The sequence below is a fragment of the Medicago sativa genome, chromosome 4, assembly GCF_051527215.1.
Source record: "Medicago sativa cultivar Bolivia chromosome 4, Bolivia_mono, whole genome shotgun sequence".
Classification (NCBI taxonomy): domain Eukaryota; kingdom Viridiplantae; phylum Streptophyta; class Magnoliopsida; order Fabales; family Fabaceae; genus Medicago; species Medicago sativa.
In genome coordinates, this window is record NC_140752.1 from 64491592 (window position 1) to 64519106 (window position 27515).

Genomic DNA, 27515 nt, shown 5'->3' on the forward strand with positions numbered 1-27515 from the left:
GATCGATGAATTTCGTCGTCATATTGATGAAAGGAGGAGGAGGAGGATGGGCGAAAATCTCTCTTCTTCTCCATTCTTCTATTTTTCTATTTTCTTTTTCCTTTTTTTTTTTAATTTCATCCAATTTAAAAAAGCCAAAAAAAGCCTGCAAGATTTAAAATAAAATAAAAAATAAATATCCACGTGGCACCAAACATAAAGGGTTTGGGTGTCACGTCAGCGTTGACCAAGGCAAAAATGGACCAGGGGGCCAAAACTGCCAAAAAATCAATACTTAGGGGGCTGTTTGTATTTAAATTAGTTAATGGGCTGTAACCGCAACTTTTGCAAAGATAGGGGGCCAAAAGTGCAATTAAGCCTATATAAATCCCTTTAGACTAGAAGGTAGAATCACCAAGTATTAAGGAGAAATGGCAGAGGGAAACACAAACAGCAGAAGCAGTAAGTGGTCTTTGAAGGGGATGACAGCACTGGTCACTGGTGGATCCAAAGGAATAGGGTTGCTATCTTTTGTTCTTTTCCTCTTCTCTTATTCTTTTGTGCAGATTATTTTGCTTATTTCTCTTGTTGCAAATTAATTGATCTTTTAGCAGCTCTACCATAGATCATGAAATTAGTTGAGTTAGTCACAAATATACTATTTTAATTTTTAGCTAGCTACCCAAATTTTGTAGTTAATTGATCATAACTAATGTTTTTTGTTTAAAACTATAACTAATTCTAAATTAACTCAAAGCTAATTTCCTGGTTGTCAATAGTCTAATTCACCTAGTCAATAGTTTTGAGTTAATTTAGTCATGGCTAGGTGAATTAGACTATTGACAACCAGGAAATTTGGTGTCAATAGTCTAATTCACCTAGTCAAAGTAAACATGTTTAGTCATGATTCTTGTTTGGAAAAAATTTGTAAAGCAAGTCAAACATGTTTACTTTGACTAATAATAACCAATGGAATAATATTTTAACAAAATAAATATGATGGTCGTATATGCCAATTTATGTGAACTAATTTAGCTTATGATAGTCTTATATTAAAAAGATTTATGAATCATGATTTTTCTCACTGTTTATTTATGTGATTTAAACTATGACTAGGTATGATTTAAACTAATTTAAAAGAAGGAAAAGTAACAATTGAACAACAAAAGGTTAAGGCCATGATATTCCTTCGTCACCACCTTCATAAGGATCTAAAAAATGAATACCTTACCATAGAAGATCCAAAAGTTCTTTGGGACAATTTAAAAGAAAGGTTTGACCATCAAAAAACTGTCATCCTTCCTAATGCTCGTAACGAATGGATGCATTTGCGTTTACAGGACTTTAAGTCTGTAATCGAATATAACTCGGCTGTATTTAAAATTACTTCTCTATTGACATTGTGTGGAGAAAAAGTGACTAATGCGGAGATGTTAGAAAAAACATTCTCCACTTTTCATGCATCTAATGTGATCCTGCAACAGCAATACTGCGAAAAGGGTTTTAAAAGGTATTGTGACTTGATATCATGCCTGCTTGTGGCAGAACAAAATAACGAGTTTTTGATGAAAAATCACGCGGCTCGTCCCACTGGTAGTGCTCCATTCCCAGAAGTGAATGTAGCAACACATGATCACTATGGACAAACTCGTGGTCGTGGTTGTGGCTATGGTCATGGTCGTGGACGTGGACGTGGTCGTGGTCATGGAAGGGGACGTGGTTTTGGTTTTAATCGTAATCACAATGGAGATTACAAGAACACATACTCTCACCAAAACAAAAACACATTTTCCCACCAGAAGATGAAAAATGTTGAAAAGAATGATATTGGTCAAAGCAGCAAAAGTAATGAGAGTATTTGCTATCGTTGTGGAGGCAAAGGTCATTGGAGTCGTACATGTCGTACGCCAAAACATCTTGTTGATCTTTACCAACAATCACTTCAAAATAAGGATAAAAGGGCTGAAACGCATTTTACATGTGAAAATGATGAAGATGATTATGGTAATATGGAAGGTACCCACTTAGATGCTGCTGATTTCTTTGCTGATCCTGATGGAATGATTGATCATCTCATTGGAGATGAAAATGTCCAGAAATAAAACCCCACCAATAAATAATCATGTTTAAGAGTACCTTTTATTTTCTTATAATAAAAGGGTTTTATGTTATGTTTTTATCTGATGATAATAAAATTTTACAGTTTTATGTTGTATTTATTTGTTTTATGTTATGTTTTTATCTAATAATAATAAATGTTTTATAGCAATTCTTATATTCATACTTATCTCTTATTTGTTCATTTTTAGATAGAATGAGTATTAACATTAACCCCAATAATGGAGATATGTGTCTCGCTGATAGTGGAACAACTCATACAATTTTCAAGGATAAAAAATATTTCTCTTCTTTTCTAAAGCAACAAACCGGTGTTAGTACTATATCTGGAAGTTCAAAAATAATTGAAGGCTCCGGAAGAGCTAATGTAATATTGTGTGGAGGAACAAATTTAAACATTGAGAATGCATTATATTCTCCCAAGTCTCATAGGAATTTATTAAGTTTCAAGGATATTCGTCTAAATGGATATCATATTGAAACAAGAAATGAAGGAAATATTGAAACGAGACATAATTTGGATAAAATAAGTGTAGTGGAAAAGTTACCTTCCTTTTCCTCTGGTTTGTACTACACTTATATAAGTGCAATTGAAGCACATGTGATTGTAAACCAGAAGATTACAAATCATAATAAATTTGTTGTTTGGCATGACCGGTTGGGCCATCCCACGTCTATAATGATGCGAAAAATAATTAATAATTCTTGTGGTCATCAGTTGAAGAGCCAGGAGAATCTTCAATTTGATAAGTTTTCATGTACCTCTTGTTCACAAGGGAAGTTGATAATCAGGTCATCACCAACAAAAATTAGAAGTGAATCTCTAAATTTTTTAGAGCGAATACATGGTGATATTTGTGGGCCAATACACCCACCATGTGGACCATTTAGATACTTTATGGTTTTAATTGATGCATCAACTAAATGGTCACATGTTTGTTTATTATCAACTCGCAACCAGGCGTTTGCGAGATTGCTAGCTCAACTAATTCGAATAAGAGCTCATTTCCCTGATTATCCTGTCAAGAAAATACGACTTGATAATGCCGCTGAGTTCTCTTCTCAATCATTTAATGAATATTGTATGTCCATTGGGATTGACATTGGACATCCCGTAGCACATGTTCATACACAAAATGGACTTGCGGAATCATTTATCAAGCGTATACAGTTAATTGCAAGACCACTTCTCATGAGATGCAAATTACCCATTTCCACTTGGGGACATGCAATTTTGCATGCTGCATCATTGATTCGCATCAGGCCAACAAGTTATCATAACTCCTCCCCTTTAGAAATGGTTCTTGGTCGAGAACCTAATATTTCCCATCTAAGAATATTTGGATGTGCGGTGTATGTTCCAATTTCTTCACCACAACGCACTAAGATGGGTCTTCAACGAAGGTTGGGAATATATGTTGGATATGAATCTTCATCCATTATAAAGTATCTCGAACCAACAATAGGAGATTTATTTACAGCTCGATTTGATGATTGTCATTTTGATGAATCAAATTTCCCAATATTAGGGGGGAGAGAAAATGCAGCTAAAAAGGGAGATCAGTTGGAATGAATCTTCATTATCTCATCTTGATTCTCGAACTAAACAATGTGAACTGGAAGTTCAAAAGATAATTCATTTGCAAAGTTTAGCAAATCAATTACCAAATGCATTCACTGATCCAAAAAGTGTGACTAAATCACATATACCAGCTGCTAATGCTCCAATAAAAATGGATGTCCCTGTTGGACAATCTAAAATTGCAAATGAGTCTGAACCACGCTTGAAGCGTGGTAGACCAATCGGTTCCAAAGATAAAAATCCTCGAGCAAGCAAAGGAGCTAAAAGGAAAGATGACCCAAAAGAGGATATAGAAACTCTAAAAGAGCCTTCTGACATAATTAATATTTCAGTTCCAGAAGAACCTAATCAGATACCTGAAATACATGAAAATCAAGAGATCTCAATAAATTATGTCACCAATGGAATACAATGGAACCGACATGAAGTTAACGTTGACTATATTTTCGCGTATAATATAGTGCTAAATGTGATAAATGATAATGAGGATCAAGAACCAAGGTCTATAAAAGAATGTAGACAAAGCGAAAATTGGCCAAAATGGAAAGATGCAATTGAAGCAGAATTAAATTCTCTTAATAAGAGAAAAGTATTTAGACCTGTTGTCCGAACACCTAAAGGCGTGAAACCAGTTGGATATAAATGGGTGTTTGTCCGAAAACGCAATGAGAATGGTGAAATTGCAAGATACAAAGCAAGACTTGTTGCTCAAGGGTTTTCCCAAAGACCCAGAATTGATTTTGATGAGACATACTCACCTGTAGTTGATGCAACTACTTTTAGATACTTAATTAGCCTTATAGCTCATGAAGGGCTCAATTTGCACATGTTGGATGTTGTTACAGCCTACTTGTATGGCTCACTTGACAGTGACATTTACATGAAACTCCCTGAAGGATTTAATTTGCCTGAAGCAAATAGTTCAGGATCTAGGGAAGACTACTCCATAAAATTATATAAGTCTCTCTATGGGCTAAAACAATCAGGACGCATGTGGTACAATCACCTCAGTGAATATTTGCTGAAGGAAGGATATAAAAATGACTCCATTTGTCCATGTATTTTTATGAAAAGATCTGGAAAAGAATTTGCTATAATTGCTGTTTATGTTGATGACATAAACATTATCGGAACTCCTAAAGAGCTTCCAAAAGCCATAGATTGCTTAAAGAAAGAGTTCGAGATGAAAGACTTAGGAAAGACAAAGTTTTGTCTTGGATTACAAATTGAGTACCTAAATGGCGGGACTCTTGTGCATCAAGAAGCTTACACAACAAGAGTGTTAAAGCGTTTTTACATGGATAAATCTCATCCATTATCTACTCCAATGGTTGTTAGATCCCTAGATGTGAAAAAAGATCCTTTCAGACCTCAAGAAGAAGGTGAAGAAATACTTGGTCCTGAAGTACCATATCTCAGTGCAATAGGTGCATTGATGTATCTTGCTAATAATACATGTCCCGATATATCATTTTCTGTCAATCTATTAGCAAGATATAGTTCTTCACCTACACAAAGACATTGGAATGGAATTAAGCATGTACTTCGTTACCTTCGAGGTACAATGAATATGGGATTGTTTTATCCCAAAGTACCCAAACTAGAATTAATTGGTTATGCAGATGCAGGTTATTTGTCAGACCCTCATCATGGTAGATCACAAACAGGTTACTTGTTTACAAGTGGAGAAACAGCCATTTCATGGAGATCTGTAAAGCAGACCATAACAGCAACATCATCAAATCATGCAGAACTTTTAGCACTCCACAAGGCAAGTAGAGAATGTGTTTGGTTAAGGTCATTGATTCAACATATACAAAAGAATTGTGGTTTATCCTCCAGAAAAATGGATGCAACAATAATTTACGAAGATAATACAGCATGCATCGCTCAGTTGAAAGAAGGATACATTAAAGGAGATCGAACAAAACACATTTCTCCAAAAAAAAATTTCACTCATGATCTTCAGAAGAATGGTGATGTCAACATTAAACAAATTCGTTCATGTGACAATCTTGCAGATGTTTTTACAAAGTCACTCCCAAGTAAAGTATTTGAGAAACTTGTATCAAGAATTGGTCTTCGCCATCTAAGAGATATTTGTCTTCATGAGGGGGAGAAATAAATATATTCTGCACTCTTTTTCCCTTCACCTAGGTTTTATCCCATTGGGTTTTCCTGGTAAGGTTTTTAACGAGGCAGATTACACTCAAAAGGATATTGTACTCTTTTTCCTTCACTAGAATTTTTTTCCACTGGATTTTATTTTAGTAAGGTTTTAATGAGGCATATCATCGATGGACATCCAAAGGGGAGTGTTATAAATATTAATAAAATATTATAGTGGATGTCATAGGTGAAAGAAAACAAGCACGCCTATGAACAATAAATGCATATGAAGCAACAGTGTCGATGCATATGAAACAACAGTGGCTCAGTTTTCTCCTATAAATAGGAAGCTTTGTAATAGAAACGATAAGAAGAAAACTTCCTTTCTCTCATACTTTTCTCTCTTCCTTTATTTATATATCAGTCATCTCTCTATATTTTATAACATATACAATGATTTTTTGAGTATATACAATGTTGATGTTAAATTTTGGGGTTAATTATGTTTTTGGTCCCTACAAAATTGTGACCTTGTAAGTTTAGTCCTTACTTAATTTCAATAGCATTTTTAATCCCTACAAAAAATTTCTGCACTCAATATTAGTCCTTACTCAATCCAAATTTGCTTAATTTATGCTTAAACTCTTAAGTTTTTCAACAATTTTTTACAGGCGTGTTAAGAACGTTATTAAAAGGTCCTCTAAAAAAAAATATCGCAAAAATTTGATTTCTACGTCCATATTTTTGTTACTTATATCTTAAACTTTTGTCGTTTTAAAAAATTCATATTTAATTTATTTCATGTTAAAAAATTATAGTTTTTAGTAAATGAACCTTACATAGTGTTCTAAACTTGTATAAAAATAATCGTTAAAAAATTTAAGAGTTTAAGGATAATTAAACAAAATTTATTTTAGCAGGGACTAAAATTATAAGTAAATTTTTTTTTTGTAGGCATTAAAAAAGCTATTAAAATTAAGTAAGGACTAAACTTAGAAGGTCGCAATTTTATAGGGACCAAAAACATATTTAACCCTAAATTTTGTGTCTCAAAGGAAAATATTTTGTTGGACTATATTTAAATATATATATTTTTTTGAAAGATATTTAAATACATTGTAATATATATTTGATATTTTAAAAAATTAAAAAACAACATGATACATAAACATATTATAATATCATTTTTCAAAATTATATATATGAAGAATTATATATATATATATATAAAGAAAGTACATATTTTATTACCTCAACACTCCAAAACTAAGGAGAATGAAAACAAGTGTCCTCGAAACATTGATTACAGTGTTAAAATTAGTAAGTTTGCATTAAAAAATAATGTATTTATTGTTGAGACAAAAATAAAAACTTATTTCAAGACAAGGTTTCCATTAGTGGATTCCTTAACCAATGTTTTTTGGGTCCTGTTAACGAGTGTCTCCGGGGCACTCTTTAAACATTCTATATTAAGTAATTATTCTTTAAAAATGTTAAAGTTTTCAATTTTCAATGCACTTTATTACACAAACTTTCATAAAAAGTTACCATTTATAGTCCTTAACCAGTGCCCGGGGCACTAGTTAACATTTCCCATGTTTTTATGACACCGATTAGCAATACCCAAAACTAACTTGCAAAACACATGGCATTAATAATTGGGCAAGGAGGATGCATTTAAAAAAACTAGTTAGTCAAACAAACAAGAAAAAACACATGAAAACTTCTACTTGGTTACGTAGTTTACATTCAAACTCTGAACTTTACTCCCATGCATATATAAACCCCCTTAGACCAGAAGGTAGAATCACCAAGTATTAAGGAGAAATGGCAGAGGGAAACACAAGTAGCAGAAATAGTAAGTGGTCTTTGAAGGGGATGACAGCTCTGGTCACTGGTGGATCCAAAGGAATAGGGTTGCTATCTTTTGTTCTTTTCCTCTTCTCTTATTCTTTTGTGCAGATTATTTTGCTTATTTCTCTTGTTGCAAATTAATTGATCTTTTAGCAGCTCTACCATAGATCATGAAATTAGTTGAGTTAGTCACAAATATACTATTTTAATTTTTAGCTAGCTACCCAAATTTTGTAGTTAATTGATCATAACTAATGTTTTTTGTTTAAAACTATAACTAATTCTAAATTAACTCAAAGCTAATTTCCTGGTTGTCAATAGTCTAATTCACCTAGTCAATAGTCACGATGCTTGTTTGGAAAAATTTGTAAAGCAAGTCAAACATGTTTACTTTGACTAATAATAACCAATGGAACAATATTTTAACAAATTAAATATGATAGTCTTATATAAAAAATATTTATGAATCATGATTTTTCTCACTGTTTATATATGTGAATTAAACTATGACTAGGTATGATATAGTGGAGCAATTAGCAGAGCTAGGGGCCACTGTACACACTTGTGCTAGGAATGAAGCTCAACTCAATGAATGCTTACATCAATGGGTCACAAAAGGATACAAAATCACTGGTTCAGTCTGTGATGTGTCATCTCGTGCACAAAGAGAGGAGCTCATAGCTAGAGTCTCTTCTGAGTTCAATGGCAAACTCAATATCCTTGTAAGCAATTAATAATACAATACATGAAATTGAAGTTACTATTTTTTTCACCTTTTTATAGGATTTGTTTAGTTTGTTACATTAGACCGACATTTATTTATTTATGTATGAAATTTAGGTGAACAATGTGGGAACAAACATACCAAAACAATCACTAGATTTTACTGAGCAAGATTTCTCATTTCTGGTGAATACAAATCTTGAATCTGCTTTTCACATAAGCCAGCTTGCACATCCATTACTCAAAGCTTCAAACTCTGCAAGCATTGTTTTCATGTCCTCCATTGGTGGGGTAGCATCACTAAATGTAGGAACCATCTATAGTGCAGCAAAAGGTAACTATTTCATGGTTTTAATTTAGTAAAATTGACACTGTAATTTTATTTTTTTTTTGAACTAAAAATGTTTAATTTTAAAATATATATGTAATTTACAATGCAGGAGCAATAAACCAGCTTACAAAAAATTTGGCATGTGAGTGGGCTAGAGACAACATAAGGACTAATTGTGTTGCACCAGGGCCAATCAGAACCCCTCTTGCTGCAGAAGTAATTTTCTATACTTGTTGTTTGTGTATAATGATTTTACACTTTATCTAAAAAAATTGTTTCACTCACAATTATCTAGTTACATCTCACGATGTACATATTTGTTGAGAAAATAATATCAAATGATGATATATAATTCTTAAAATTTGAGTTGCGCTTAACTCAACTCTATAAAACTAGTTTGTCCGATGTGGGAGGACTAGTCCAACTCATTAGTCGCATACCAAAAAAATTTGATTGTGTCTAATCCAACTCCTAGAAAATCGGCTAATACTGTGTTACTTGTCTCCTACTTATAAACTCGTTTTTTAGGCCATATTTCATTCGATATAGGACTTTTAATAATAATTGAATAAATATGTAAAAAAGAGTTACATGTTAATGCATAGTTATTTCCTTCTTGCAGATCTTAAAAGATGAAAAACTTCTCGATGCTTTCATTTCAAGAACCCCTCTTGGACGTATTGGAGAACCAGAAGAGGTGTCTTCCTTGGTGGCATTCCTATGCTTACCTGCAGCCTCTTTCATAACAGGACAGACCATTTGTATTGATGGAGGGTTAACTGTCAACTGTCTCCTTCTACAATAAGCTGGGCTTGCAAACATGACTTTAGTTTGAAAAGCTTATTATTTTAAACTAATGACAAAAAAAAATAATGTTGGTGGTTATTATTACACGTACACATAAGTCGTGTTTTCATTTTATTTCAATGAGTTTTTTAATTAGTCAAACTCACTACTTGTAATAGTTGTATTATTTAAGTTTATAAATAAATTTTGTATTATCTTAATTTTGTATTATTTACGTTTTTATTTATATCTTTAGTTGATGTCTCTAAAACAAGCATTATATTTTTCTTTGAGGGAGACTATTTGTGTTAGTTTGTTTGTAATGTCGTCCAAATGCACTTACACAAATTTTGAGGGAGTACTTTGATGTTGTAAACTAAGTGTAAAGTATCCCTTTTTATAAATAGGTATTATCTTTATTCAATGGCTGACTTTAACTTTTTATTCAACAATATGCGGTGAGAAATGGAGAAATGATTGTTTGTGTGATGATAGATTAAAGGAAGAATCAAACCTTCCATGATTGCAAGACGATAAGAAACTAATGGTAAACAAATGCATATAAGTCCTTGTGAGCTTAACTCAATTGGTAGAGACAACGTATGGTAATATGCAAGGTCCGGCCAAAAAAAAATGCATATAAGAATCTGATGATTTTTGTGGTATTAGTTGTGGATTCTTGCCATCATTAGTGGTTGATAGCTTGATGCAGAGGATTATTGCATAATGCTACTTTTTAGATTCTATTAGGATATCCATTATTCCAAACAAATCAATATTGGGAAATATCAACAACAACAACAACAAAAAAACTATTTGGGAAAAGCTCTCGGGAATTTGTGCTCTATTAGTTGCATATTGCTACTTTACGAATTACTTGTACAAGAGATCACTTTATTTTTTGGGTAAGCAGTTCATGAAATATGGAATGATATATCTCTCTATTACTATCTTCTCTAATCAAACCTATTTGGGAAAAGAATTATTGTTTACACGTAACAATTTTTTACTATTGATACAATTATTTGTTCTTTTCTAATAGTAGCCTTAATGATTTAATACTTCATTTTATATATTTCTTTCTATGTAAGAAATAACAAAGTAAAATATTGATAAAACAATAATCAATATTATATTAAATTTTAAAAACGACAAATAAATATGCACAAATATTTTCTACCATACAAAAATAAGTACTCAAGTTTTTGTCTATGGCAATAGATTTTGATCTCTAAGAAGCATAGTTTCACAAATCGGTTGGTCTAAGCATATGATAAACGGTGAATCCTAACTTGAAAAAATTTGGGAAGAAGAAAATCACTAAAGTGATTTTAGATGAATATTTTAACATATTATTGTTTAGAGATAGTTAGTAAGAAGATCATCTCACAATAAGGATAGGTTAAATTAAGATGTATGAATCGCAATTCGGTCTTACAACATATCTCAACCCGAATGCAATGGATCAAGGTTGATATGGTAAAAAAAATTAGAGACGTGACAATGACGCAACTTAAGCATGGATCGTGTTTGAGTTACCCATCCCAAATTTCATTTGAGGACTAAGAATTTTTTTTAATATTATTTCACATACTCACCCTAAACTCATCTCTCTGACACACGACTCTTTCACTTCCCCACTACTCACTTTCTATTTTAAAAATCACCTAAGGTTCACTTCATACTCGATTGTTGCTCACCTTCTCCGACTCAGCCTCACACCGTCTCAAATCGTTGTTTTATTTTGAATGATGATTGTACTCTTTAATTTATGCACTATTTATTTTGATAATATATTATGTAAATCGTTAATTAGTTTATAACACAATATTCCTACTTTTTAATTTTGATGATATAAATTCGATACTCATACACACCGGAATCTAGCGATTACGTCAAACACTTATCAATCTTGTCCATTGGATTTTTATTTTTTTATAAAACAATTGAGTTAATTTTTAATCTAAACTGTCGGATCTCAAAATAATGGCCAAGATTAATTTCAGTTAATAATATCCCTATACGTTTCTTGTTCGAAAAAAATATACCTATACGTTTATCTATAAAATACATGGAATGGAATCCATATCATGTTAATGTAACCTGAAATTGTTGTACCAGAAAAACTAGAAGCTCTTTTTTTCTTCCCCTAATTTCTGACGGAAATCAATATATTATTATTTTTTGTCTCAATTCGGATTCCATTTCCAGAGAAAGGGTCTCTGCAAACCCATATAAAGAACACAAACATATTTCTTTCCTTTCCAAAAACATATTATGTCTTTGTCTGTAATTTAGGTGATTGGTGCTAACTCTATGCCGATGTATGTGCAAAAGGACAACATACGGCGATGCCGAACAACCAATGTCTCAATTGCGTCTTCTTCATCTTAATGCCCCCTTAATATTCTTTTTTATTATTATTCTCCACCTTTTCGCAACTACCTCGTTCCAACTTCATCAATATCATTATCTACCATTCTCAATTCCCAATTCAATCTTTGTCGTCTTTTGGGTTTTACACGTTATATTCTTCTCTTTTGCTGGTATAATTTTTATTTTTATTTAATTTATTTATCTTATTAATTCTTATGTTGTAGATGTCTAGTTTTGAATCTCTTTATGTTTCTCTTACTTTACCAACTGTAACAATAAATAAATTAATAAACCTTGGAATTTTATGTTTATTGTATGTACATTTCTTGAGGTAGTCATGTTTGTGCTTAACCTACTCGACCCGTATTGACTTAAATGTCTTTTTTTTTGTTGTTCTTTGCCTAGCTTTAGTTTGAATTGAAATTTTCAAATGTGCACAATTCACCAAACATTTGCCTGTTTTTTCTTCTGATACATAATTTTAAATGTTCCTTTGAGATGACTTTTCTGAGTGGTTTATTTGTTTTTATAGGCTCGGTTTAATGAAGCAAATGGAACACGTGAAAGCACCTATCTCAGATACAAGATCGGTAGAGGAAACTGGAATACCTATGACAACATTGTCACTATCCTCGCGCAAAAATTCTGTTTGTCGTTTTTCCACAAAGGAAAAGAGTGTTGGGGGATCAAATGAATCGGCGAAGAAACTTTCTTTACTAATAGTTTTCTATGCTATTGTTATGGTTGTTGAATTTATTGGGGGTTTGAAAGCTCACAGCTTATCTGTTATTAGTGATGCTGCACATTTACTTTCTGACATTGGTGGATTTGCAATCTCTCTGTTTGCAGTGTGGGCTTCGGGTTGGGAGGCAACGCCTCATCAATCTTTCGGGTATAATCGACTTGAGGTTTTAGGTGCTCTTATATCTGTTCAGTTAATTTGGTTCATATCTGGTTTTTTGATATATGAAGCAGTAGGTAGACTTGTTTATAAAAACGATAGAGTGAATGGAAAGCTCATGTTTGCAATTGCCACATTTGGGTTTGTTCTTAACTGTATCATGGTTTTATGGCTTGGTCATGATCATCATCATGGTTTTGGAGCCTCGGATCATGGTCATGATCATGGGCACAGTCATGATCACGGTCATCATCATCGTCATCATGGTCAAGATCATAGTCATCATCAATGCCATGGATCGGATCATGATCATGGGATGGAGGAACTACCTAAAATAACTGATGAGGAGAACCTTACCATGCTTTCAAATGGTAAGAAGAATACTAATGTTTTGAATATAAATATCCAAGGGGCTTATTTGCATGTGATGACTGATATGATTCAATCTTTTGGAGTGATGATTGCTGGAGGAGTAATATGGGCTAAACCAGAATGGTTTATTGTTGATCTTTTATGTACTCTAATATTCTCTGTTTTATCCTTAAGTACTACTCTGCCAATGCTTAGGAATATTTTTGGCATTCTAATGGAGAGAACGCCCAGTGAGATTAATGTCATTCAGCTGGAAAATGGTCTTAGATGTATCAAGGGAGTGCAGGAGGTTCACGATTTGCATGTCTGGGCTATAACAGTGGGAAAACTGTTTCTATCTTGTCATGTAGTGGCTGAACCTGGCATAAATTCCATTGATTTACTTTCTGTGATTAAACAATATTGTGAAAACACTTATCAAATACAACATGTAACGATACAAATTGAGTAAGGTTATATTCTTTTCTGCTCCATTATTTTCACCTTATTAATTGTTTGTTTGACGCATACTCATATAGATTCACAAGACGTGCTTTATTCTATTCTATTTTGACTTTGAACAACAGAAATACCAGTACTTGAAAATGCCCATGTTTCAAGGTCATAACCAATTTTATAAGACAGCTGTATCAAACAACATATTCGGTCATTTTATTCGCTATTTGGTCATTCTATTCTATTCGCTATTTGGTCATTTTGATGTTCAATCAAACAACATATTTCGTGTTCCCTTTAAAATGCAACTATTTGGTTTTGCTATTTCTAGTTCTATTTAAAATTCAACTATTTGATTTTGCTAAGGAGGAGCGAGACACCTTGAAAAGTAGCAAATGAATTTGTGAATTTATTTACAGACTAATTCTGTGGTGCACAAGTGAGCTAGGCATGCTGTGTATCAACACAAGTTTGTTTCAACCATTGAATCCATAAGTTCCACAATTGGTTCAAGTGAGATATGATGAATCTTTTTATTCCAATGGTTGAAAACAATTGCGCATTGTACAACACTACCTTATTTGTGCACCAATATAATTAGTCTTGGTAAAAAAAGATATTGCAATCGTACCAAAAATATATACTATATTCCATTCCAAAGGGGATGACCGTACATTCGGTGAAAATATCTCAAGTAACCTTGTAACAATTTAATAAACAAAAACCGAAAGCAGATTTTAATCTTACAAGACCACCCTGAAACGTCAGATTCTCATTAACCAAAGCTATATCATCAAATATCTGTCAGATCCAATATTACATCGATTCAAAAGAAACTATCACATCAAGGAAGAGATAACCAAAGAAACTAGCAACACTAGTTTTGAATCTTTCACAATCTTCCTCATCGCAACTCAATAAAGTAAAATGTAATCTACATGTTTATCTCTCACCCATAAAGGAAGAATAAAAAGAGAAAGGAGCAAAAACAGAATTGGGGGGAAAAAATACTATCTGCTAGTAACAATTTATCTGAAAATATCACATTAAGTCGAACAGCAGCCTCTCTTTGTATTGGCAGATGAATCTGCAACATTGATGGTGGTTCCTTGGCCAGGAAGTGAGGTACCAGCTGCTTCCTGAGCTGCAAGTGCTTTTTTGCTTACAATATGATAAATCTCTGTCAATATGGTCTGGAATGCCTTCTCAATGTTGGTTGCTTCCAATGCAGATGTCTCGAGAAAAGAGAGACCTTCCTTCTCTGCCAATGCTTGACCGTCATCCTCCGAAACAGCTCTAAGATGGTTCAAATCAGACTTATTTCCTGCCATCATGATCACTATGTTAGAATCCGCATGGTCCCTTAATTCACGCAGCCACCGGTTGACATTGTCAAAGGTTTGCCTCTTAGTAATGTCATATACAAGAAGAGCACCAACAGCTCCTCTGTAATAGGCACTGGTAATTGCACGGTACCGCTCCTGACCGGCTGTGTCCCAAATCTGTGCCTTTACAGTCTTTCCCTCTACCTGTGGAGGAAGACAAAGAAACAACCATTGGTAACATTGTAATACAAACAAGGATTCATAGACAATCTCTGCACAACAGCATATTAAAAAAATCCAACACAGGCAAAAGAAAATTTACTCTCGATATACATCATATCATAATATTTGTTTTAAGTTATAACAACAGAGGTCAATGAGTTCGTAATATTTTTTAAAACGGAAAAAATTAGAGTGATGAGATGTCACTCCAAGGAACACCTTTGGAATGGTGATATATGGTGTAATGAAGTGGAATGGAATACTATAAAACTGATAAGAACATATACTACATTGATCTTAGCCAAAAGGCCCCGGAAAAGGTGGAATCAAATTTAGTTGGATTTTTAAAAATAGATGTTATCGCATTCAATTTCATCTCACTCCATTCCACCTTATACCATCAGTTCAAACAAGCCTTCAAGCTTCGGTGAGTGTTTACCAATAAAATTACATTCACCTGGCCCGAAAGGTACTAGCAGAAACTTGAACCGGCGACATGGTGCATACAAACATTGTCACACTTCACTCAACCAAACCATTGGGGTTCTGAATAAAGCATATTTGGTTACTGATATGCTTAAACACACAAGATGAGTTTACATTTGAAAAGCTATATATTTATATTAAGTTACAACAAGTCAAGCTTAAACATCAATCAATATACTTTTTCAACGATAACATGAATTTTAGTTCTCTGCACTTGATCACAGCAATTGAAGCTAAAATCATTCAACTATAACAAACTAGTTGCAATTTTCAAAATTCTAATCAATCGAAAAATCAACCAAAAATGAAAAGAAAAAAAAAATACTTAAGAAAAAAAAAAATACTTAAATAACTTGGAAAATTAGGATTATTACAAGGATCAAACGGAAAAAGATACACGTTACAAATACACGCATTCAAAGGTATTGATCGAGAAATCAACAAAGAGAAATTGGAAGTACCTGAAGGGTTCTGGTGGCGAATTCAACACCAATAGTAGATTTAGACTCCAAACAAAACTCATTTCTTGTAAACCTAGAGAGAATGTTGGATTTACCAACACCAGAATCTCCGATCAAAACGATCTTGAACAAGTAATCATACTCATGATCCACCCTATGTGCCATCGATCTTCTCCTCTCCGATCTCTAACAACCTATCAGATCCAATCACAAAATTCATTTAGATCCAAATTACACAACGTCAAAATCGTAAATCAAAACATTAAAAATGAAGAAATAGATCTAATAACTGAATCCGAAAGGAAAAGAAGTTACCGTGAGAAGAGTTGAATTGATTTGGTGAATTTTCTTCAGCGGTTAGTTTGATGAAGTTTTCGGGTATGTGAGAGTGTGGTTTGGATTTTGGAACGGTTCGGGTTAAAAACGAACCGTAGAGAAAAAGAAGAAGAAGAAGAAGGTGGAGGTTTTTTCAGAGAGGGGTGGAAATGGCCAATTGGAGAAAACGGAAATATCGATGAGTGAGAAAGCACTTACAACGGCGATTAAATAACGTATTATTTAATTCATGAATTAATGTTTTTAATTAATTCATTTTTTTATTTCATGTTTATTTTTTTATATTGGATAAAAACGGTGTCGTATTGAAATGGAGTATAATAAGACAAGGAAGATGAAGGTGACTGTGTCTAGGCATTGGCAAGCTGGATGGTGGGTGAATGAAGTACAAGGTGTCAATTGCCAGAGATTTTACACGCTTTTCTTTGTTGGCCTCTTTTGTTCCTTTCCTCTTTTCATATCGTTTTAAATTAAGGAAAATGTTACCAACTGAGGGATGTTAAGGGACAACTATAAGTTTGTTATTTGGAATATTCAATATTAATATACATACAATTAATGATTAATCCATTATAATATGGAGGGACTAAAGTTTGAACCTCGAACACCTCACTTATTCATTTGAAAACACATTCTTTTTTTGAATAAGCCAAAATGAAACGGTATTTACTGAAAACACATTCTTCCTTTTTTTTTTTGTTGCAAATGGGGTCGAAGCCCAACTGAATACACACCCTGACTAGACCAAGGTGTACTAAAGTAGAAGAGAAATGATATTTTGACAATCACTTTTTGACAACTTTTGGACAACTTTCTCTCTCATACTCACATGATGTTGTTATCCTCTCTCTTCCTTTTTCTCTCTCCATTGTTTTTGACCAATAAGAAGTGAGAAAAACAAGGTTGTCAACAAAGTTGTCATCAAATGGATGTCAAAATATCATTACTCAAAGTAGAATGCAAAAAGAGTTCACAATATGTTGTAATAATAACGAAGCCAAGAGAACAAATAAATTACAAGTCAATACCCAAGACAATGCCAACAATTTTAAGTGGAATCCATTTATTTAGGTTTGAATATGGTGTCTCGCAATTCTAAGTGAGTTTTAATGGTTTCTGTCATGTTGTATAAAGAAAAAATTGTCATGGTAGTTTTAAAATAAGGTCATTAAATGAAGTTGATAACGAGTTAACTTATACTTTGTAAGTAGAGGTGGTAAAATGGGTTGAGTTCGTCCAACCAACTCGTTATACCATCTAATTTAAGCATGTCATTTGAAGTCTTGAGCTAGACCACCTAAAATAGTTTATCTTGTCTAACTTGTTAAAAACTAGAATAAGTGGATCCGCCTAATCAATTTAAAAATAGACGTTTTATGAATGTCCATGATATAATATAATTACATTATGTTTTTTAACTTCGGATCAACCTTAACTTCAATGCTTTGGTTTTATGGTAAAACGAAAGGCTTTGGACCCAAAAGTCCTGTAAGTGCCTTTGGATGAAGGTAAAGATAAGTACATATGTAAGATCTTCCTTGCTTTGAATTGGTCATCATCTCCTCATCCTAAATTTACTTTGTAAAAAAAAAATTATGGTGATGCAATACCTCATAATTGATCCTCTTGTTAAAATTTATGATGGTTAGATGCAAGCGTTATTATTTTTATGAGATGTGAATGACAAAAAATTAATATTTTTAAAGGCCAACCCATTAATAAGCTTAAGTTTCAACTCGACCACGGGCACGGTGCTCATACCTTAATTTTTGATATCCATTGATATCCACAAATAAAATCTATCACGGGCACGGTGCTCATACCTTAATGGATATCCACATATAAAATAAACTGATATTTCTATTAATTGTTATTTTTTGGATATAGATGCAGATTTAACGACATCCGAGCCTGCGGATATTCGTACTTGTTACTAAACTAAGAGAATTAAATAAATATTTTTACTTAAATACTCGTTCTGGTCCTAAATATAAGAGATTTTTTTTCCAAGTTCATAGAATAAATGATGTATTAAGCTTATATTATTGCCCATACACCTTAATTATTCAACCAACTTAAAAAAAAAAAAAATTTATTCTCTTTTTTTTATCCAACTGTATTGAAGGATGGATGAGGTGCAAGACAATAAGTTTTGAGAGAGGTCGCACATCATATTACTCTTTTCGTCCAAACAAGTTTAACCGTAAAGTTTTGATGAGATTAAATGTATTAACGTTGATATGATTAGACCACATAATAATAAACTAATATCATGTTTTTTTTCATTGATAACTACTAATATCATGTTTTGATACGCGGCTAATAGCATCAAACATCCAAAAATGTGAAGGTTCAATTTAAAGAGTTTTTTTTTTTTTTTTACTCAATTTAAAGGACATTGAAAACTTTGCAACGTGAGTTTTTTTATGGAACGGTAAATCAAACATTACTAATCAACTTGATAAATGTTCAAAGACCAAGCATTTTCTCATCATATATAAAAAGACCAAGCATTTAGTAGTTATATACTATAGACTTTTTTCCTCAAAAAAAAATATACTAGACTTTTTTTGTTTTTGACAATTTATATATATATAAACTTTGTCATCATCATCATAAAGAAATAGTTATTGACTCGATCAGATGGAGTAGTTGTCAATTTTTTCCATAACTAGTTGTTCAATATTTTATTTATTCTCTCAAAAAAAATAGTTTATTTATTTTTTGCATCGTAGAATTTTTTTTTTTTATACACAGAATGTTGTTACAAGTATAGAATGATTCTTTTAGAAAAAAGAGAATTGTTCTTTTCCCATCTGATTTTGTTCACTCATGTTCAATGTGAGTTAACTCATGTTGAAAAATGCTCCTACATGAATTAACTCACGTTGAAAATGCATGTGTGAGTTAGCTCATATTCGACTTTTTTTTACCGAGCAATTCTCTGGAGAAAAAACATACTGTAGAAGGTAAAACCCAAAACATAATAATGGGCCTGTCCATATCATTGATGAACGGGTTAGTGGAACCCAGCCATTTTCAATCCAAAAACCCGGTAACAACCCGTTTCAAAACGCGATTTCCCATTTTTCATAACCAGAACGATTCAAGAACACAACAAAAGAAAAGATGAAGAAGGAAGAAACAGTGAAACTGATCAGTTCCGATGGATTCGAATTCGTCGTTGACAAAGAAGCTGCTATGGTTTCACAAACCATTCGTAACATGCTTACCTCTCCAGGTTTGTTTTTCTTCCTCTATCACTTTACCTTTTTATACTTTTTCGATTAGTTCAATTAGGGTTACGAATTAGCGTTAATTCATATAAGGTTAAGATTGTTGAAGATGTGATCTGTTTTTGTTAGGTAGTTTTGCTGAAAGGGAACACGGACAAGTGACTTTTCCTGAGATTAGTTCCACTATTCTTGAGAAGATTTGTCAGTATTTTTATTGGCATCTTGAATTTGCTAGGTATTTCATTTTCTTATTTTCATGTTAGAATTGCAATTGGAGAAAAATCTGAAATTTATGCACATTCATACACTTTACAATGAAATCTGAAATCTGAATTGCAATTGGAAGATGATAGAATTGCAATGAGAATGTTTGGTTGTTTTAAGCTCAAAAAAAGTTATTGTTTGTGTGAATCCAGATGCGTTGTAAACAGTGTTCAACTCCGGATTACCAGGGCCACTTTCCCTTGGGAATCGAAGGTTATCACAAAAAATTGAAAATTATTGAGTGACTTGAAATTATAACCAAGCAACCTTACCATTTTTAGTTTACACTTGACCCGCTAGCCTGCATCCGTGGTCGTGGCATGGAAACATTCACATCATCATTTTATAATACCTTTCTCTTGATTGCTTTTGTGGTAGTTGCAAAAGTTTGTTTTAGGTATTAGAGTTATGTTTTTCTTACAGAAGTTAAGCTTTTTAAATCCCTAAATTTTATTTTAGTGTTATTTAAATTATAGTGTTGATGTGTTTATGTTGGTTTTGCTAGTGGAAAGGACAGAGAGTTTCCTATTGAACCTGAATTAACTTTGGAGTTAATGATGGCTGCCAATTATCTACATACTTGAGCATATTGACTTCCCAAAGGTTCATAGTTCTCTTCATTAGTAGGTTTTTGTTATTCATTGGATTCTGACAGTATGTTATGTTTAATTTTCACAGTAATTGTTTTTAGTTGTAATCTTCCCTCTTTTCCCCTTTTGATAGGTAATGCAGCAGGAACTGTTGCTTTGTCCGGCTATGGAGAAGAATAAGCTACCATTGTTGTTGCCGTTGTAAACTATATACCTGCGACAACTAGAATATACCTATAATCTGTGTAATCAAATGATAGTTAGAATCAGCTGTTAGAGTAACCTGATTGATGCGTGTCTAGATTTTTCTGTAATTCTGTTTCGCTAGTTGGTTCCATCAGTTGATCATACTTTGTTCTAATTCAACTTTGATTACATATGTAGCTAATTATGTCAAATCTTTGTAGTGATATGTTAACAATTTGTTTGGTTTTTTTTTATTGTGAAAAAAATGTTTGATTTGGTAGTCATTGGAGAAGTATATGACACTGTAGGTGCATGTCATTCGCAATACAGGACAGGACAAATGGTAACGTTGAGTGAAATTAATTTTTTTTCTATAAGTTGACAGAAGTGATTTTTTTCTTTTCTTTTTGAGTGAAGCACAACAAAGTTGATTTTAACAATGAAATGACACATAAAAAACTTCAACGTGTAATAACTATCATGTTTTTTATTAGCCGATCAACTAATGGGCGTGTTAATGAACTTGCTAGAGCATCTATATGCTCGCCGCAAAACTCACAGATCACAATACAATTCATCGCAGCTTGATTGTATCTCTTCAGCAACATCTGGCCTCCAAAACCCAATAATAAACTAAAGATATGAATCATCTCATATTCTACAATAGCTCTCGAGTCTCAACTAGTTTTCACTACTGAGTATCTTGAAAGTCCTGCCACCATGATGCCACCCTTTTTTAGCCACCATATCTGAATGTTGAATTGAGCAAAGGCTTCTTTTGTTTTTTTTGTTTTTGGCCAACATATAGAAGCCTTTGCTGAGCAAAGGCTTCTATATGTTGTCATCGTGAAAACCCAATATATAGTCATGTTTATGGACCGTCACCGCAAGAAGTGCTGCACACTGTCACTATAACAACCGCACTATCATCGATGGTGAGCACAACCGCACAATCATCGACGCCTAAACGCTGAGCGGATGATGTCTGATTGTTTATATTCTTCAATTGTGTGAGATGCTCCTCTCCTATTAAACTTGTCAGAAAATGACTATATAACATTTTCTGAATTGAAGCTATTGTTGCAAGGAAAATGATTGGGGACTATGAACTTTAAGCAACCAATTTATGAGAAGGTTAACTAATTAAGTCCTTCTTTTTTATTAACAACCAATTTATGAGAAGGTTAACTAATTAAGTCTTCTTTTTTATTAATATTGATCCCTTACACATCAACAATCATATCATCAACATGTTGCTAACAGTGTTGGGCGAAAACCACAGTTAGATATAACCACACACATATTTATCTATATATCTATACATTTTTTTTAGGGAATCTATACATATAAAGAAGTAGCTTATAAAAACATAAAGGACTAATAAACAAGAGGGGGGAGGATCAATTTTGCAAAATTTGATCACTAGCTATTTAGATTTTGAGTTGCATGCATACTTATAGTCTGATTACTTTCTAAAATACTTTCTATTTTCATTTTTTAAAATACATGTTTATTTTAATTTATCAACAATAAGATTTGAGACACTTAAAATAAATCGTTGGGATGAAGAAAAGATGCAATACAACTAGAAATGATTCATTTCTAAAAATAATGAAAATAATTATTTCTGCACTTTTTATTGTTTCCAATGTTGACAATTATTTATTTCAATAGTCACCTATATTAAGCTATATCCACTTGTTAATAAATAAAATTAATACAAATAAAATTTAAGTTAATTTAAGTCACTTCACAAATTTTAAAAACAAAATATAGAAAATGTTTTCGATTATGGCTTTTGTTTTGTAAGTCACTTCACACGTTTACATTCATTCGCGTCTCAACCTTAAACCCTGCTCCAATATTTCAGAAGTGCAATGGCACTTCGCTGTATCCTTAGAAAATGGAAAACCCATCGTTTAACCTCAGCATTCCTCACACAATTCACATCAAATTCAACAAACAACATCAACCCCATCAGAGACATTTCATCTGCATTCTCTTTAACACACTTTATTACATCATTTGAACACAAAAACGTGACTGGTTTTAGAGAATACCACGACGGAAGACCAAGGGGTCCCCTTTGGAGAGGAAAGAAACTCATTGGTAAAGAAGCACTCTATGTGATTTCTGGGTTGAAAAGGTTTAAAGATGACGAAGAAAAGCTTCCTAAGTTCATCAAAACTCATGTTTTAAGGTTGTTGAAGATGGATTTGATTGCTGTTCTCACTGAACTTGAGCGTCAACAAGAAGTTTCTCTCGCTCTCAAGGTTTCTTTTCACTCCCTCTTTTTGTATCCTTGTACCCTTCTGTTTTTATGTTTGTTGCCTGTAACCTGTTTGTTGTAATGATTCTGAGAAACCGGTTTGATTATTGTTATGTTGGTTCAATATAAGCTTTGTTTTAACAATGTGAAAATATAATCCCACTCAGTTTTTTAAATTGAGGTTAAGTCGCAGTCCTTGATATTACGTAGAGTCGTGGTCAAAATGTATCTGATACAGCCTCAATCGCGTATGCAGGACATCAAAAACCTTGATGTCGGCAGCCCAGATCGCTACTGTGAACCTTTTTTAAACCCTAATTTTAGTTTTTTTTTTTTTTTTTTAGTAAACCAGCAATTTTAGTCCCTCAAAAATATCAATCTCTTCTATTTATTCGCTAAGATATATGAAAATGGTAGTCTTTAAACGATATGAAAGCCGTCAAGTTAGTCCCTAAACTATATGAAATTCGTCATATTAGTCCCTAAACTATATGAATTAATCTTTAGTCCCTTCTGTTCTATATTGAGAAGAGGTTCTACTGACTAAAGATGCGGATTTCATATAGTTTATAGATCAACTTGATGGGTTTCATGTAGTTTAATGACAAATTATTATTTTCATTTAGTTTAAGGACTAAATGGGTGAAAGAGTTATTTAGGGGGGACTAAATTGATGGTTGACTCAAAATCTTATGTCAGACTATCCCCTTTTTTCTGGAAATTATCGGTTGATATTAGGTTTTGACTTTTACTAGTGGTGATTATTATAATTATGGTTGTAATGTTTGCCTTATGAGTGACTTAAATGGATTTGCAGGTGTTTCAGGTGATGCAAAAGCAGGACTGGTACAAGCCTGATATATTCCTGTATAAGGACTTAATTATTGCGTTGGCAAGGGCCAAAAGAATGGACGACGTATTGCAGTTATGGGAAAGCATGAGGAAGGAGAATCTCTTCCCTGATTCTCAGACTTATACTGAAGTCATAAGGGGCTTCTTGAGTAGTGGATCTCCTGCAGATGCGATGAACGTATATGAGGACATGAAGAATTCTCCAGATCCACCAGAGGAGTTGCCGTTCAGAATTTTGTTGAAAGGGCTTTTGCCACATCCTCTTTTGAGAAACAAAGTGAAACAAGATTTTGAAGAGATCTTTCCCGATTCCAGTATTTATGATCCACCACAGGAGATATTTGGCGCACGCTGAGGTTTGAACCCTTACTCTCTTCCTCTCTCTCTGCTGTCCCATGTTCAAAGTTTTATTTTTAAGAAACTTTGTTGTTTTCACTTTTCCCTTTGGAGACAAGGTACAATATTGATGAACTTAATTTAGAGGTTCTTCCAGAATTGTAAATTTGTGAATATATTTGATATACTTGTGAGTTGTGACTTATGAGTGGAAAGATAAAAAGATAGTTAAGTTAGTAGAGTTAAGCTGGTATGGAAAGCATATGAAAAGAAGTCAACAATAAAGAATAAGTTATTGATTTAAGACATGATACCCGTTTCTGTCATTGTAAAATAGAAAGATGATACTGTCTTTAAACTCTGCATCCACTTGTCATCCTCTTATATGTTACGTGGTCATGTTGGACTCGGGAGCATGCCATTTTCCTGCTTTTGTTTTTAGATGTGTTAGCAAGTACTGCCTTTAAGGATGAAAGTAGTTTTGGTAAAGTAAAAGGCTTCAACGATTAGTTGTCTTTTCTTTTTCCATGTGAAAAATAGCTGCTCTATAATTTTGCATACGTTTGAAATTTAATCTTCTCCTGCCTAATAACTCGCCAAATCAAATTTCTAGGAACTAATGCTTTTATACAATTCTAATACCCTCTTTTGTATAAATAGTTGCTCCTTGGAGACATGATGCATTATGGAAGAAGCAGGATTCTGCAACAAATTTGGAAGTAGTAATTGTGGATTATGACTTCTGTCATTCAAGTTTTGAGTGCATTACTGGGTTCTGTGCTGGCTAGTTTGTAGATTAGGATTGACATTTACTGTTTACTATTATTAAGTCTTCACTTGATGAAGGTAAAGGCTTTAATGTTGAAACTGATTGAACTTCACTCAATGGGAAATCCACCTTATCTGTAATGTACAAATTGTCATAGAAAGAAAAAGGAAATCGTCATCATTTTTTTTTGCCCAGCAGTTTTTATGATGGATAACCTTGCATAATGAAGGTGTTGAATGAGACAGCAGCTTGTATATTTTATCTACAGGGTCAATCCAAATTGATCTTGTTCGAGATCTGCTATAACACAGACTCGCGTTTTTCCAAATGTGAAGTGTACCCATTTCAAATTCCACTCCAATCAAATTATTTGCAGCTGTCGACATATCTTGCCTTTACAATGCCAACAGATTTGATTTCTACGTGCAAACTCGTAAAACTGCTACTCACATGGTTAAAAGAAAAAAAAATTCAAACTAAATTAGATTGAACTCTGAATTATCAATTTGTGGGATGAGGCTTGGTTATTATTGTTGATCTCTAAATATAAAAAACTACTAACCTATTATGGACCTTTTCTTCTGGAACCATTCCATTTAGAACATTTGCATTATATTCTGGCAGCATGATCATTAAGAGCTAATTTGGGGAGTACTTCATCTCTTCAACAATCTTCGCAACACCCAGTCAATGAAATTTGCCTATGTTATTGCGGGCTTAGTAGTTCTTGAATGATATCAAAATGTATGTTTTGCATTCAATCCCATATCAAGTGGTAGCCAAATTAGAGACATTGGGAAATCGTTACACCTATAGCACCATTTTCGGTAAGAACATGTCAAGTAGCCTCCGATTTAGGTTTTATGGTTGAATTTGCTCTAAAAGAAAATTTTGGTATGTAATCAGCAATTGTTGGTTTGGATGAATGAAAAAAATTCTCAAATTAATCGGATTATTTGGGAAGCTGAAATTTGGGGAAGACAGACATTCGAAAGAACTTGAGCTAACTTTGAGAGTCACACACAAGAGGCCTAATCACCTTCCTGGATAATTTGGACCCGGTCTCTTCTTTAAAATATTTTATGCATTTGATTAATTCATTGATTATTAACAACAATATAAACATCATTCATTTTGATTTATCAAACACTATTTGAACTTATCTATACACTTTTGCAAATTGCAATAATAACATTAACGAGTAAAAGCATAAAGGACAAGAATAACATAGATAAGTAACGCAGTAGGAACAAGAACAAGCAAAGGAGCAACAGCAGCCAAAGTATAATGACTCCCACAAGCCAAAGTTCCCAACTTAATCTGCACCAAATCAACCAAAGCCATAACCAAAAACCCACATCCGAAAACCGATCCAAAAGCCGAAACCAAAGTTCCCAACCTCAAACCAACAGTATTAACTTCCACAGCAAGTTCAGCATAACCCTGCACCAAGTAATTTCTAGCAGCAGCTCCATCAACACCTTTACTAATATTGATAACATTTTTGATGGCCAAAGCGATGAGGCTCGAGAAAAGGAAGGAGCTGAAGGAGTACACATGGTACTTCATGAGGCTTTCGGCGATTGAGGGTCCGGCTATGCAGGCGGGGTTGTCTCCAACCAGAGCGCTGTTCATGTTGGTGGATGTGATGCCGAGGAAGAGTGCCAATGTGAATAGTGAATTCACGTTAACGATTCCGTCTAAGGCCATAATGTGAATGCTGGTTGTTGTTAGGTTCCGGCGTGAAAGTGATACGTTAGACATTGCCGGTGAGATTGTGGTACTGGTGGTGGAATCAAAAAGGTGGAGAAAACATAGCGTAATAGTTTATGTTTTCTTTAATAATAAGAAGAAGGTGCCGTTTTGTTAAATTCATTACAAGTTACAAACTTAGTATAACTATCGCTTGCAAGCAACATTTATGTATGAGTGCGTCGCGCAGAAGCTTGGTACCCACTTGAGAGAGAAGTTTCAAAAACAAAAAACAAAAATCGCCGTTGCCGGGGATCGAACCCGGGTCGTCCGCGTGACAGGCGGAAATACTTACCACTATACGACAACGACTCTGGTGTTTAAGTTTGAATACTTTATATTTTTTATTTATTATTATTTTTATTTTCTTCTTCCCACAATTTAAATTTTTTATCCCATTTATATTTCTAAAACATAAAATACCGAGTGGTAATAACATGGTGAACACCATATAACATATTTCATTATCAATTAAATCCACCGCATATTTAATGAGTGTGAGATGATTGTGGTTCCATCTCTACATATTCTTTTAGAGGGGAACGAATTTGGAAGCTAAAATTATGAATTTAAGTAGAGTTTAGTTCTATAGCCTATCTAAAGAAATGAAGATTGTGGAATGAATACTTTGTATAGTCATTGCTCATTTAGGTGTCAAAAATCTTAATTATGATGATTTCTTAAAACAAATTAAAACATGTTCTGGTACACCAAAAAGTCATATTTGAAAAAAGAAATTAATAGAGTTTTTATGAACACTTACACTTTTCAATTTAATGAGTCGCCTTAAAACAAACCAACAATACCTCCGAAAAGTGGTGAAACAACCATAAAGTCGGAACAAATTCTTTACATGATAAGCATA

General features: G+C 33.3%; 6 protein-coding genes and 1 non-coding gene across 10 annotated transcripts; 4 read left to right on the plus strand and 3 right to left on the minus strand.

Moving 5' to 3' along the window:
• The first annotated feature begins 395 nt into the window (after positions 1-395).
• On the plus strand, positions 396-9703 carry LOC146930711 (tropinone reductase homolog At2g29170-like). 2 transcript variants are annotated; one of them, XM_085702183.1, is made up of 5 exons: positions 396-499; positions 8157-8364; positions 8483-8699; positions 8806-8912; positions 9319-9703. In XM_085702183.1, exons 1-5 carry the CDS (start codon positions 411-413, stop codon positions 9499-9501), a joined length of 804 nt encoding a protein of 267 aa, XP_085558309.1. In that variant the 5' UTR covers positions 396-410; the 3' UTR covers positions 9502-9703. The 2 variants fall into 2 exon arrangements, with proteins under 2 accessions (XP_085558309.1, XP_085558308.1); XM_085702182.1 differs by lacking the exon at positions 396-499 and adding an exon at positions 7598-7704.
• Positions 9704-11582: 1879 nt separating this feature from the next.
• On the plus strand, positions 11583-13604 carry MTPB1 (metal tolerance protein B1). 2 transcript variants are annotated; one of them, XM_085702186.1, is made up of 2 exons: positions 11583-12028; positions 12391-13604. In XM_085702186.1, exon 2 carries the CDS (start codon positions 12401-12403, stop codon positions 13580-13582), a length of 1182 nt encoding a protein of 393 aa, XP_085558312.1. In that variant the 5' UTR covers positions 11583-12028; positions 12391-12400; the 3' UTR covers positions 13583-13604. The 2 variants fall into 2 exon arrangements, with proteins under 2 accessions (XP_085558312.1, XP_085558311.1); XM_085702185.1 differs by lacking the exon at positions 11583-12028 and adding an exon at positions 12063-12189.
• Positions 13605-14301: 697 nt separating this feature from the next.
• LOC146930713 (ras-related protein Rab11C) lies at positions 14302-16576 on the minus strand. Its single transcript, XM_085702187.1, has 3 exons — positions 16376-16576; positions 16061-16254; positions 14302-15095 (listed from the first exon to the last, which is right to left on the minus strand). Exons 2-3 carry the CDS (start codon positions 16223-16225, stop codon positions 14613-14615), a joined length of 648 nt encoding a protein of 215 aa, XP_085558313.1. The 5' UTR covers positions 16226-16254; positions 16376-16576; the 3' UTR covers positions 14302-14612.
• A 2939-nt stretch (positions 16577-19515) lies between these two features.
• On the plus strand, positions 19516-20919 carry LOC146930714 (BTB/POZ domain-containing protein). 2 transcript variants are annotated; one of them, XM_085702190.1, is made up of 4 exons: positions 19516-19637; positions 19762-19867; positions 20402-20519; positions 20620-20919. In XM_085702190.1, the coding sequence occupies exons 1-3, from the start codon at positions 19526-19528 to the stop codon at positions 20478-20480; spliced, it is 297 nt and encodes a 98-aa protein (XP_085558316.1). In that variant the 5' UTR covers positions 19516-19525; the 3' UTR covers positions 20481-20519; positions 20620-20919. The 2 variants fall into 2 exon arrangements, with proteins under 2 accessions (XP_085558316.1, XP_085558315.1); XM_085702189.1 differs by having other exon boundaries at positions 20402-20499.
• Positions 20920-22394: 1475 nt separating this feature from the next.
• On the plus strand, positions 22395-25092 carry LOC146930715 (Pentatricopeptide repeat (PPR) superfamily protein). Its single transcript, XM_085702191.1, has 3 exons — positions 22395-22945; positions 23759-24149; positions 24790-25092. The coding sequence occupies exons 1-2, from the start codon at positions 22550-22552 to the stop codon at positions 24146-24148; spliced, it is 786 nt and encodes a 261-aa protein (XP_085558317.1). The 5' UTR covers positions 22395-22549; the 3' UTR covers position 24149; positions 24790-25092.
• Positions 25093-25964: 872 nt separating this feature from the next.
• Positions 25965-26824, minus strand: LOC146930716 (uncharacterized). Its single transcript, XM_085702192.1, has one exon. It carries the CDS (start codon positions 26660-26662, stop codon positions 26093-26095), a length of 570 nt encoding a protein of 189 aa, XP_085558318.1. The 5' UTR covers positions 26663-26824; the 3' UTR covers positions 25965-26092.
• A 66-nt stretch (positions 26825-26890) lies between these two features.
• On the minus strand, positions 26891-26962 carry TRNAD-GUC (transfer RNA aspartic acid (anticodon GUC)). Its single transcript has one exon. It is a non-coding gene; the product is annotated as a tRNA-Asp (tRNA).
• Positions 26963-27515: the final 553 nt, after the last annotated feature.